The 12812-nt window shown below is 20.9% G+C and overlaps 4 protein-coding genes across 4 annotated transcripts; 3 read left to right on the top strand and 1 right to left on the bottom strand. All coding sequences in view use genetic code 6, as the record gives it.

The window, feature by feature from the left end:
* Nucleotides 1-414: 414 nt before the first annotated feature.
* Nucleotides 415-711, bottom strand: TTHERM_00365490 (transmembrane protein, putative; the record flags this gene model as incomplete). The annotated part of the gene is made up of 1 exon (XM_001007462.1): nucleotides 415-711. The coding sequence occupies one exon, from the start codon at nucleotides 709-711 to the stop codon at nucleotides 415-417; it is 297 nt and encodes a 98-aa protein (XP_001007462.1).
* Nucleotides 712-1887: 1176 nt separating this feature from the next.
* On the top strand, nucleotides 1888-3228 carry TTHERM_00365480 (hypothetical protein; the record flags this gene model as incomplete). The annotated part of the gene is made up of 3 exons (XM_001007461.2): nucleotides 1888-2721; nucleotides 2969-3106; nucleotides 3199-3228. The coding sequence occupies 3 exons, from the start codon at nucleotides 1888-1890 to the stop codon at nucleotides 3226-3228; spliced, it is 1002 nt and encodes a 333-aa protein (XP_001007461.2).
* A 716-nt stretch (nucleotides 3229-3944) lies between these two features.
* On the top strand, nucleotides 3945-5644 carry TTHERM_000365479 (transmembrane protein, putative; the record flags this gene model as incomplete). Its single annotated transcript, XM_012795475.1, has 4 exons — nucleotides 3945-3979; nucleotides 4024-5269; nucleotides 5323-5539; nucleotides 5586-5644. 4 exons carry the CDS (start codon nucleotides 3945-3947, stop codon nucleotides 5642-5644), a joined length of 1557 nt encoding a protein of 518 aa, XP_012650929.1.
* A 3480-nt stretch (nucleotides 5645-9124) lies between these two features.
* Nucleotides 9125-12765, top strand: TTHERM_000365478 (transmembrane protein, putative; the record flags this gene model as incomplete). The annotated part of the gene is made up of 5 exons (XM_012795474.1): nucleotides 9125-10723; nucleotides 10835-11108; nucleotides 11166-11869; nucleotides 11921-12566; nucleotides 12620-12765. The coding sequence occupies exons 1-5, from the start codon at nucleotides 9848-9850 to the stop codon at nucleotides 12763-12765; spliced, it is 2646 nt and encodes an 881-aa protein (XP_012650928.1). The 5' UTR covers nucleotides 9125-9847.
* Nucleotides 12766-12812: the final 47 nt, after the last annotated feature.

Raw genomic sequence — 12812 nt, 5'->3', positions numbered from 1 at the left:
TCTCTCAAATAAAAAAATTTCACATCTATTGGTTGTATCCAAAAACTTTGTATCAAAAACAATCATACATAAACCATTCATACTATAGTCATCACATGCATAAAATAACCTTTGATTTATAAAAATGATTTTAGAACTATTCTAATTTTAGACAAATTTTAAATAAAAAATAGCTTAAATTAGTTATTAACACAGAATCATTCTAAATTTATTTTTATTCCCCTGAAATATAGGCGAAGGATACCACTATTAAAAAATTGATCATTATGTTAAAAGGAGAGAAATTAGATATTTTCAAAAATAAAAAATCTCAAATACTGGGTTAGTATGAAATAAAGAAACTTTAAAAGTATTATATACAACCAAGATTAAAAAATGAAAACTACTTTCCACTTTCTAGAAAATTTTGTTAATTCAAATAGACACAATCCAAGAATCTTCAAGGTAATTAATTCTGTAGGAAATCTTTATTTTGATTGAGTTTATGCATTTCAAGTAAAACCCAAGCAAGTTGAATCCTTACTCATGAATGAATAAACTTTTTTCAACTTTAAGAGAAACCTCAATTAATTTTTCATCATAATCTGAATAATTTTTTTCAATTACCAGACCTTCAATCGAAGACATAATTAGCCAGTTAAAAACCATAAACATATGAAAACCGTTGAATTTTGATTTTGCTTCTTATTTAAACAAAATATGTGCAATCATATTTCTAAAATGAGAAAAATCAAATTGAGTAAATTCAATTCATATTTATTTGACAAAGCAACCAAAAATAACAAAAAACTTATGATAAGCAATATGGTAATAGAGAGAGTCTTATGATGGATTAAAAACTAAAAATATTAAAAAATTTTAGATTCACTAAAAGCAAGTTATAGCTCAATGAACGCAAACAAACAAAAAAAATATAAACAATAAATTCAATAGATTAGTTTCTGAATCTGAAATAGAAAAAGTAGAAAAAATGAATTGATAAATAATTAATTATTGAAAATTAAACCAAAATAGTAAATAATTAGTAGTTTAGATTAATAAATAAGCAATTTAAGAAAAATAATTATTATTACTTTAATAACTCTAAAAAACAAGATTAATTCAAAAAATTTTTCCAACGGTAAATTGGAAATCCTTTTATTATATAATTTTTTGACATATTATATTTAAAATTGATAAAACATATATTAAGGTATATGGTATATATAAATATTTAATTAGATTTCGAAATAATAAGAAAAAACAATAAATATCAATCCTCATTTATTAAGGCTCAAAAATAATAGCACAAAAAGTCTTTTTGGTATTAATTAAAAGCTGTAATTTTATAGTACCATAAAGTACTGCCTTTTACAAGGCTACATACACAAATAATAACAGATTCTATTATTTTATAGTTTTATTTCAACTGAATTAATATTTTTGACAATATAAATCAATCTTATTAAAAAGTTGACAAATTGAGGATAGATGAAATTACAGACAAAAATTAACACAATTTTTTTATCTTTGTATAAATGGGTAAAAAAATATTTATAAATAAAGAAAATATGATATAATCTGATACACGTTCATTTGTTCAATTTATGTGCACATATAGTAAATAAATAATTTTATTTTTAAAATGAGATTGAATTTTAAGATAAATTGATAATTCAAATTAAATTTATCATTTTAAAATTTTACTTCAGTTAATGTTCTATCGCTTTTCATTCATATTATTATTTTTGATTATTTAAATGAATCAGTTATTTTGTATAATTAAATTATCAGATTTAGGTCTTGTTAATTAAAGTAAAAATTTTATAATCATTATTACTTTAAACAAAATAGAATTCTATTAATTTAAATATACTCAAAAACTCATTAACAAGGTAAAAAAAAATAATGTAAATGTTCTATTACTATCTAGTACTTGCAATAACAATTAATATGATAGTTGCCTAATGTCAAAGGAATGAAATCTATGACTCTGTTAGATAGTAATGCCTTTAATGCGATAGCTCTTGCTCAATTTGTTATAATACAAATTAAAATTCATGCTTAACGTGCTCAGATGGTTTCATAAAAAGCTATATAAGCAACTCAAATTGCGTTTAAAATTGCTAAAATGGAGAATTTGTAAATAATTATCAATAATGTGATAAGTGTTTCATACAAGGTTGCTTAGAATGTGATTATTCTTACTCATGCAATAAATGTATTGAAAGCTTAGAATACGACTTTTATACAAATTCATGTATCTTGAAATAAAATGCTTGCTAATCATAAGTAGAATTTGTTTTGATTCTTAATGATTAAAGTTAATGCTATTAAAGCTGCCCTTCGTCATATTATCAAAATTATAATCTAAAATAATGCTAAAAAACAGTATAATGTGAACAAGCTTATAATAACCTCAATTCTAAACTAGATTAGAAAGTGAAACAAGTTGAGCTAATCCAATAAAACCAATATTTAATTAGAGCTAACAAATGCACATTTTCTTTAGCTGATTAAGATTGGAAAATTATCATTACTCAAATTCTTCAGAATATTGATAATTACGAAGATTAATATATGAACAATAGCTAAGAAATTTAAGAAGTCAGTTTTATTATAGGAACATTAGCTGGGTGCTTGGCAGGGAGAAAATTAGTATTATTTGATTTTACTATTTAATAGTTAGTTTTTGAGCAGTATGGATTGAGTGAGGACTATAATATTTTTTACATTGATAAAGTAAATTAAATTATCTTTTTCTCTTAGAATAATAACGCTGTTATTCAATGTTTTGATGTATAAACCTATTCTGTATTAAGTTAATGCTCTATCCTTTTCAATCCTATCAGAATGTTTTAAATTACATTAAATTCAAAGACTGTATATTATATACAAATTAGTATTACAAATTTCATAGTAAATTAATTATGACATATAAATTTTATCTAATTTATTAATTTACCTTATTTTAATTAATTAAAAAAAGTCTATTAATCTTAATGAAGATAGATCTTTGCTATTTTAGGATAATGATTTTGACTTGCTTTTACCCGAGACATTTGAAATCATCTTTTAAAAAAGTAACTTTATAATTGTGAAATTCTCAAATTTTACTCAAACATAAGTAAAAAAACTTGCATTTTAGGATTAATTTTTAGTTAATTCATAGTAAATAGATTCATAAGATATTAAATTTGAAAATAATATTTAATATAGTTATTTACTGAATTCAATTATTCAGTATGATACATCAAATAATAATTTAACTTTGGTGATTTTAAGTGGTTCATTTGATAAAATTATACGAACTATAACTATAACAGCTCCTAAATTAGATTCATTTTAAATATATGAAAATGAAAAAAATAATTCTACTTTTATAATTTGGATATCAGAATAATTGAAAATAATTAATTTGACAGATTACTTAAATAAATTTGATCAAGAATAAACAAATTTAACAAGTCTATTGACTATAACTATAAATTCTACTTTAATAACTAGTCTGACGACTATCACTAATATTATTTTTTAGGAGGATAGTATTTTAGATATATTTTTATCTTAAAGTATAAATATAAATGCTTAATTTTTTTAGTAGATTAGGATATAATTTAACTCATCAGATTAAACATATACAATTAAATATTTAGATCCTCAATAATATTTATAAAATTACTATGACAAGAATTCAAATCCAAATTAAAATTAAAACATTTTCAGTATTGACAGTTAAAATAAAAACAATTCATTTTATATTCTTGACAGAAACTAAAATATCATACAATAGGTATTTGGAGTTTAAAAAATAAAATATGATTTATAAAACCTATAAAAATTCTCAAGACTAAATACAAGATTCGTTCAATTCTTTTTGAATGATTCATTTACAAAATATGATAACATAAATTTGATAAATAATAAATATTTCATATTAAGTAAAATAGTCAATCAGAGTGTGAATGAATATATTATTGACATTTCAAATTATTAATAAGTTTTATTTTATACTTATCATTATAATAATTCTGATAATTTTAGCAACTTTTATTACATAGAAAAGAGAAATTTATTAATAATCTAAAACATTCCTCAAATATTTGATTTGTCTTTAGGTAAATAGCTCATTTAAAACATCCAAGATTATTAATTTTCATTAGACAATTTTATCATTATAAATGATGATTACTTAGCATATGTTGCATTAAATAATTAACTTGAAAATAATATGTACTTAATTGATTTATAATTTATTAAAGTTGAGCAGGTTTTTAATTTTGGATAATAAACCATAGTAAATTTTTGGATAACTAATAACTAATATTAACCATTGATAGCTTTAAACGACTTAATATATATCTCCATAACTTCAAATTAGTAATATTAACCATTTTCATTAAGTAAAAAATAGTTTATATATAAATTAGAAACCCTTTAAATTACTCCATTAATGTGTAAATCTATTATTTACTAAAAGACAGGAGAGATATTTATATTTTATTACTCAAGCATTTACATATATTCATACAACTTGTAATTTTAAATGGTTATAAATACTGGAATATAATATCCATTTTTAAATACAAGTTTTTTAGATTTAGTTTATAGTGAACAGTATGTTTTCTATTTCAATCAAAACTAATTTTATAAATTTGATATGCAATTGAAAAAGATCTTTTACATTAATGCTAATTCAGATTTATATAAATATCGTAAACAATAAGTTAATTTCTATATTTTTGAAAGTAGTTCCTTCATAAAAAAATCATAAAATATTATTGATACAGATAATATGATAGTTATTAAAAGCTAATAGGAAGATAATATTTATTTAGGAAATTAAAAAATAGATGATGACACCTAATTTGATATATTTGAGTCATAGAATGGTATCTATTGGCATATTAATTTATTTAATCATCCTTTTAGCACACTAAACTTGACAGAAACATAATCCATATAAGATATGATAATTGAATAGAATAAAATAGTTATTTATGATAGTAACTCTAATAATCTAATAATATATGATGCTACTAAGTTAATCTAAGAATTTGTTTAAATTCAATTAGATTTTAAATTTGATCTTATGATAACCATGCTTGATTGGGATGAGCATAGCTTTATATGGATAAATAATAGCACAATATATGTATTTAATTATAAGCAAACCTCTAAAATTTAAATGATATCTTCATTAGATTCTGAAATTATTGAATATTAGGTCTGCAAAGATTAAAATATAGTAATAGTTAAGACAGTAAACTTAATTCTTTATTCAGTCTCGGTAAATATTTTTATTCATTTTAAATATTTTCTTAAAATAATTTATTAAAATAGATTAATAATAGAATTTCAAAATAAATCAATATTAGTTTTTTGTAATCTTACTCAGATTTGAAATTTTATCTCTAATGTGACCAAAAACTTGTAATAGTTTATTATCCGTAAGTTAAAATATTTGATTTTGTATCAGGAGAGGACAAAAGCTCATTTAATCCAGTAATGATTATTAATTAATTTTATATTTTTAGGAAAATTCCCACATTTAATTATTGTGTGTTAAAACTTTCAAATGTATAAATATGTTAAAAAAAATTGAGTTAAATTAATAATTATTTTTTCTAACATATTTAAAATAAAATATTCAAAAATAAAATGATTAAAACTAATATTTTCAAATAATTATTAATACAATTGCACAAATGATTTTAATATTTTATTTTTTATTATAATGCTTATGATTTTATGCTATTAAATAACTAACCCAAATCAAAAACTAGGGATAAATAAAATCCTATCTAGCTAATACTGTCAATAAACACTAAGATAACAGATATAAATTTTCTTTTATTTCATCCATGGGTTATGAACATATTATATAAAGTCTAAAGCTTTTTTTGCCAATACCTTTATTAATAGGTTGGGGGGGTCGCCTGCCCAATGGGACTGCATTCATTTTTTAAAATTTCTAAGGGATTGTCATGTGGATACTACACCCATAAATTTTATTCCATTGGGCTACCCTCCCCCCCTCAAATAGGTTAATTACAATTAAAATAATATTTTTAGTGATTTGCCTTTATATGTAAAATATGACCCTTTTTAATGAATGTATCTCAAAATATATACAAATAAAGATCTCACTTATTGAAAATATTAATTTTATAAATTAAAAATTTTAAGAATAAATGATTCTAATATCATAATTCTTCAATAAAATAGCCATGAATTTAATCTTTTTACAAATATATATACAGCTAAAAATTGATAATTTTTTTCAATTTGAAATTTTTAATAAATATTACATTTATAAAAATAATAACTATTTCTTTTAATTAATTAGGATTTTGGTTTTGATTAGTTCTAAAATAACTTACAAAGCATTCCTTTAATAAACATAAACCTGCAATTGATTGTTTATCTTTATGATTAAGTAAAAAGCTTTTTTTAATTAGGTAGCTATTCAGATTCAACATATTTATTTGAATATAGATTTAATAACACTAAAATAAATTATGATATTCAAAATAACATTTTGGTAGCTATAACTGGAGCAACTTAAGTTATTTATGCAGTTAGTATTCCTATTAATAGTAACTTTTTTACATACCAAACTATTAGCGAATTTGCAAAAGATTCATCTTATTATTATGAGAAGGATGCTAATATAATTGTTATAGATTATACTCCAATGATATATATTATAAATTATTAATTAGGCACTTTTTAAACATTTAATACTGATTTTTAAAATGCTAAAGGACTATTTATGGATAAAGATAAAAAGATAGTGATAATTTATTCAGATATAGTTATATCATTCTTTTAATATCCAACTATGTAGTTTATTGAAAGTTTTTCTGTTGGCTATTAACAAATTAATTCTGCAATATAAAACTTATATTTGAATAATTTGCAATCAATTCTTATTGTTTTAACTTAAAAATAGATCATAGCATTTGATTTAACTGAAGTATTGTATTCTAGTGAAACAAACTTACTCTATTATTAAAATATTCAAACAATTATTTTGAATGATAATTATTAAGTTTATTACAGTATTGTTAATTTATCTTTGAATTTATATAAAGATGAATAACTCGTTGATAGTTTATTGCTTGAATCAGAGCTTTATAATATTTATCCATACTTTACCCAACCTATACTAATAGATGAAAATAAATTAATATTTATTTAGCACTAATAATTAAACATTGTTTATGTTGATTTGATCAACTAAAAGATAAATTTAAGTCAAAGAATAAAGTTATGGAGTCTACCAGATAATTATTTTTTTGATTAAATTAGAAATAAATTATATTTATTATATGAACAAAACAATCAGTTAAGCTACGTTGATTTATAAAATAATGATCTTAAAGAAGTTAATTTGATTAATCTTACTTAATCTTATACTTCATAAGCTTTAATCTGTAATAATTATATCTTAATTTCTTCTGATAATGCCATAAATATATTTGATATATCGATAAATAAGTTGAATTAAATTGCTTTTGAAAGTAATAATTTGATTAAATTTGTTTTCAAAATGTAATAAAAATAATTCACAGATTATAAGTTCAGTTGGTGGAAAGTACCATTTGAATTTGAAGAAAAATAAAATAATAATGATATTAATAATAACAATTTATTTTGTGCTATAACTAATTAGGGACTAGATTATTAAATTTTAGTTATTAATGCCTAAAACTAAACAATATTATAAAGTTAAATTCTTAAGTTTACTAAAATAACAAATGTAGTGAATGATCCTTTTAGGAAGCTAATTTATATAATAACCAACAAAGGAGAAACACAAATATACAACTTCGCATTAAAATTAATTAGCAAAATTAAAAATGCTTGCCTTAAATAAGCTATTATCACATATGATGATGATTTTATCTACTCAGTATGCCCTAACGATATTATAATTTATAATGGACTGAGCTTTTAATAACAATTTCCCATCATCAACTATGGTATTAAGGAAGTTATGAATATAATTAATTTAAATTACAATTAATACTTTATTATAATATAAAAAGACAGACTTAAAATTATTCAAATTAACTAATAATACAATCCTTACTTATTAATTAAAGAGGTAAGATAAACTTAATCAATTCTCCAAAATTTAAATGTTATTTATGATTCTAATTTTTAAGTGGAGCTTTAAATATTACTTTCTACCTATTAAAGTATTGAATACTTAATAATTCCTTTAGCTTTTAACTAATTATGCTCAGTATAATTAAATTATTAAAATAAACCTTCTGATAATGTCTTTAATATAATAAAATTAAATCATATTATTAATTAAGCATACTAAAGCTTTAGTATACTTAATTTAATTTAAATATAATATTAAAATAATTAATTTATTTAAAGTATCTTATAATAAGATGTACTTTATTACCCAGATTACCCAGTTTCTTTAGTAATTGAATCTAATTCTGAGGATAATATAATTTATTGCACTCAAGATTAAATGAAATTTTAAAATATTGTTAATTTAATTATTAGAAAGATGTATTTGATCGTCATTGATTCCGTTTACATAAGTGAATTCAACTTTTTTGGCATTTTATAAATCTACGACATTAATTTAGAAGTTTAAAAATAATTTTTAATATAAAATATCAACAAAGTATTTTTATAGAATATTAAACTTAGGGTAGATGATAAAAATTAGAGTTAAAACCAAATAATTATAATGAATTGCAATTAAGTTTTTATAGAAAATATTTTAATTGAAAACATTTCTGGGATAAACTATGCTTTTAACTTCTAAAATAATTAACAAATAGTAATAAATAACGTATCGATCTTTAATGCATCTTTTAGCGATGTGTTTTTAATAAATAATAGCAATTCAATTGTAGTATCTAATATTACAATAAAATAAGCATCACAAATAAATCTGTTTTAAATAATGCTTCTTAACAATGTAACTCTATCAAATATTTTAATAAACAATGTTTATAATTCTTAAATAATAAATATTCAAGGTTCAATTTATTCTTCTGTATAAAATATTTTTGTAGATTATAGCTCATAATTATAATTATTTAATATAAGGTCTTTCTAAACTGATGAAATGTAAGAGATTAGTAATGAATTTTATTTGAAAAATATTAATATTAATTAATCAATTGATATTTAATCATATTTAACAGTAAAAGTTTCTACTTTTATAGAAAATTTATAAATTGGCAATTTATAGGTTAAAAATAGCTTATTTTCTATAACTGCATCTATAGTATCCATCAAGAAAATAAATCTATAAAATATATAAGCTGAAAATGATGAAGAAGATTTAATACTATTTTTAGTAAATGATTTTAAGGATGTAATAGCTAACTAAATATATTCTATAAACAATGAAATTTCTATTTTAACTTTAAGTTAATAGTAAGATTAAGGATTAGCTATAATTTAATCTTGCAAGTTTTTGAATTCAAACATCTAAAAAAGCATTTCACTAATATAATTTATAGATTTAAATAATTTAGAAATAAGTGACATTGAAGTTGAAAATATATAAGTTAAAAGTAATCATTACTCATCTATAATTATTTTTAAACAATGCAATTTAACTTCCATTTCTAATAGTACTTTTAAAAACAACATTAACTCGAAAGGAATAGGAGGATCTATCTATGCTATAGATAGCAATAACATTTTAATTAATAACTGTATTTTTATTTAAAACTAATGCTTAACGTAAAACGGAGGAGCTCTCTTTGTTAGCAATATAATTAATACTTGCTAATTAACAATAACTTCAAGTAAATTTATTTCAAATTAAGCAACATTTTCAACAGGAGGAGCCATAAATCTTATAAATTCAAATTTAATAATGAAAGAAACTTTAATTTCATAAAATTAGGCTGCTATAGGAGGAGGTATTTATTATGAATAGTTAATACCAGATATTATTTTTGATTTTTAAAATAAAAATAATAATAATAACTAAATAAGCAATAATTATGCCAAATTTTATGGAAAAAATATTGGATCAACTTTAAGGAAAATTTTGATAGATTAAAAAAATATTACTATACCAAATCAAAGCAATGTGTATTTCGATGACTAATAGTTGTTCATCAAATAATTTAAAAGTGGAAGTTAAATTTAATTTAGTAAAATTTAACTTCTCGATGAAGAAGATAATCCTTTATCCTATCCATACATATCATAGGAATAATTTTTAAATTATAGTTCTAACGTTTAAACAATAATTTAATAAATTAGTATTTAAATAGAGTGTAACTAGTCAATAAAATAAATTTAATGTAATGGAGAACTTTCATCTAAATAATTTGTAAATGGTGGATTTAGATTAAATATTTAGGTTATGTATGAGCCTTTCGCTAAAATGGTTATGTAACTTTACTCAAATGTGTTTCCATAGTTATTAGACTCAAAAGGTAAAAATTATATCAGCTAGTAAGCTCTATAAATTAATATAAACATTGATTTTGATAGTTGCTCGGTTGGTGAAATTTAAAAGTAATAAGGAGATTCAATTATTTGTGAATTATGCCCTGAGGGAAAATATTCTCTAAATCTTTAAGATTAGTCATGCTAATAATGTCCTGAATCAGCTATTTAATGCTAAAATTCTACAATAGAATTAAAGAATGGTTATTGGAGGTTGAATAACTAATCAGATGAAATAATTTATTGCAGTTTAAATCCCATTTCTTGTTAACCTGAATCTCAATTATCTAAAGTAAATTTTAATTATAAACAAGTTATTCTAAAAAATTTAAATCATGCTAATTATTATTTTTACTTTATTGACTTGAATGCTTTTTTGATAAAATAATTTAATGATAAATAGTTTAACTGTATTTAGGGCAATATAGGACCTCTTTGCTAATCTTGTGATAGTTATGGAGAGGTTTGGGGAAATAAATATTCTTAAATTTTAAGTCCAGGATATTGCTACAAGTGTGATGAAAATTTTTAAAAGATTTTTTTTTATAATTTAATTATTATTTTATTTGTGGCATGCTATGTATTTACAATCCTAAAAAAGGTCATAGTCAAACTTTAAGCTAAGCTTTCAGCTATCTATTTGAATAAAGCAGATATAATCTTTTTGGGCTCTACGAGTATCATTTATTCATTTTATATTAAAAATTTACAATATTTATTTTTATAATTAATAGTTTATTAGTCTGATAAACCTCAAATTATATCAAAGATTCTAACAGATCATCTTTAAATTATATCTTTGATATGCTAATTTTAAATTAATTTACCAAATTTTTATACTTTACCTTTTTAAGTGTCTGGTGGTTCTATGAGCACCACAAGCTAATCTTTAAACTGCTTTTTTTCAAATCACCCAGAGATGTAACCTTTATGGTTTTTTTAGACAATCAGCTCCTTTATGCTACCAATTTTAATTTTCTTTATATATCTAGCAATAGGTCTCATTTATAAAAAAATAAATAAGAATAATATAATAATTAATTACATATAAACTACTGCAATTTTTTTATATTTTTACTTTTTTCCAACAGTAATAATACATTTAAGTAGAACGCTAAATTGCATTTAAATAGGAAGTTATAAATATCTCGATTTGGATTTAAATGTTAAATGTTTTGATGCTTAAAAACACTTACCATACATATTATACTTCAGTATACCATTCCTAGTATTATGGGCTTTTTTTATACCTCTATTTCTATTTTTAAAAGTTAGAAAGGGTAAAAAATAAAAGTGGTCTATTTTCTAAGAAATTAAATATTCGTTTATATTTGCAGGTTATTAGGAAAAGTATTACTTCTGGGAGTTTGGAAAGTTAGTATTTAAGTCTATTCTTATTATAACATCAATATTGTTACAATAAAATGAATTTTTTAAGGTAAATTTTTTTATTTATAAATATTTTATGTAATAATTTAAATTTATTTAGGTCTCCTCTCTTAATGTTTTATTTCTGATATAATCTTACATTATATTTAGGTCTAAGCCCTATATTAATAATTACTTTAATAATTTACTATAAAAACATTCTCTGGTTTGTACCTTATCATTAAGTCTATCTTCTATACAATCTAACTTTTTTAGCTAGAGTTAATATAATTAAAGTATAGTGTTTACACTATTATTGCTATTCCTAAACTTATAATTTATTATATAATTAATTATGGGTATTATACAAATTACAATTTCAAATGAAAGGAACAAAAGAAATTGCATTTAAGAAGTTTTCTATAAACTTAAAATGAAATATCCTTGGCTACTTGAAAATATTTTTATATAAAGAAACAACAGAATCAGATTATTGATCAAGTTAAAAAGAGTGAAAAATAAAATAAAAAATCTATTAATATATTTTAAGAATCATAATTTTTATCACTAAGAATCATTTTAAACACATTTTAACTTATAGACCCCTAAAACATAGATTTCAAATAAGCAATAATCAAATAGATTTGTTCTTTAAAAATCTAACTAATTAAAACAAAATGATTCAATTTTTAAAAAGAAAAATTCTTTTAAAAATATGAGAGATAAATGGACATACTACACTAGATAGACCAAATAAAGTCCTTTAAGTAAATTAATTAAATAATAATGTTTTATTTATAAATATTTAATATAATTTTAGTATTTGACAATAATTAAGACTAAACTTAGATAAATAAATAAGCTACTAACTGTTTAGACACTTAAGAAAATGATAAAATACTAATGACTAGTATGGGAAGTAGTAATCATCAAATTTTTGCTGAGCTAGCAGATAAAAGTTTATGAAATATGCTAATTAATTTTTAAGACATATCTAAATAGGAGCTATATAA

Source organism: Tetrahymena thermophila (assembly GCF_000189635.1).
Source record: "Tetrahymena thermophila SB210 genomic scaffold scf_8254813, whole genome shotgun sequence".
NCBI classification, from domain to species: domain Eukaryota; phylum Ciliophora; class Oligohymenophorea; order Hymenostomatida; family Tetrahymenidae; genus Tetrahymena; species Tetrahymena thermophila.
This window is presented reverse-complemented; position numbering and strand designations above follow the sequence as displayed.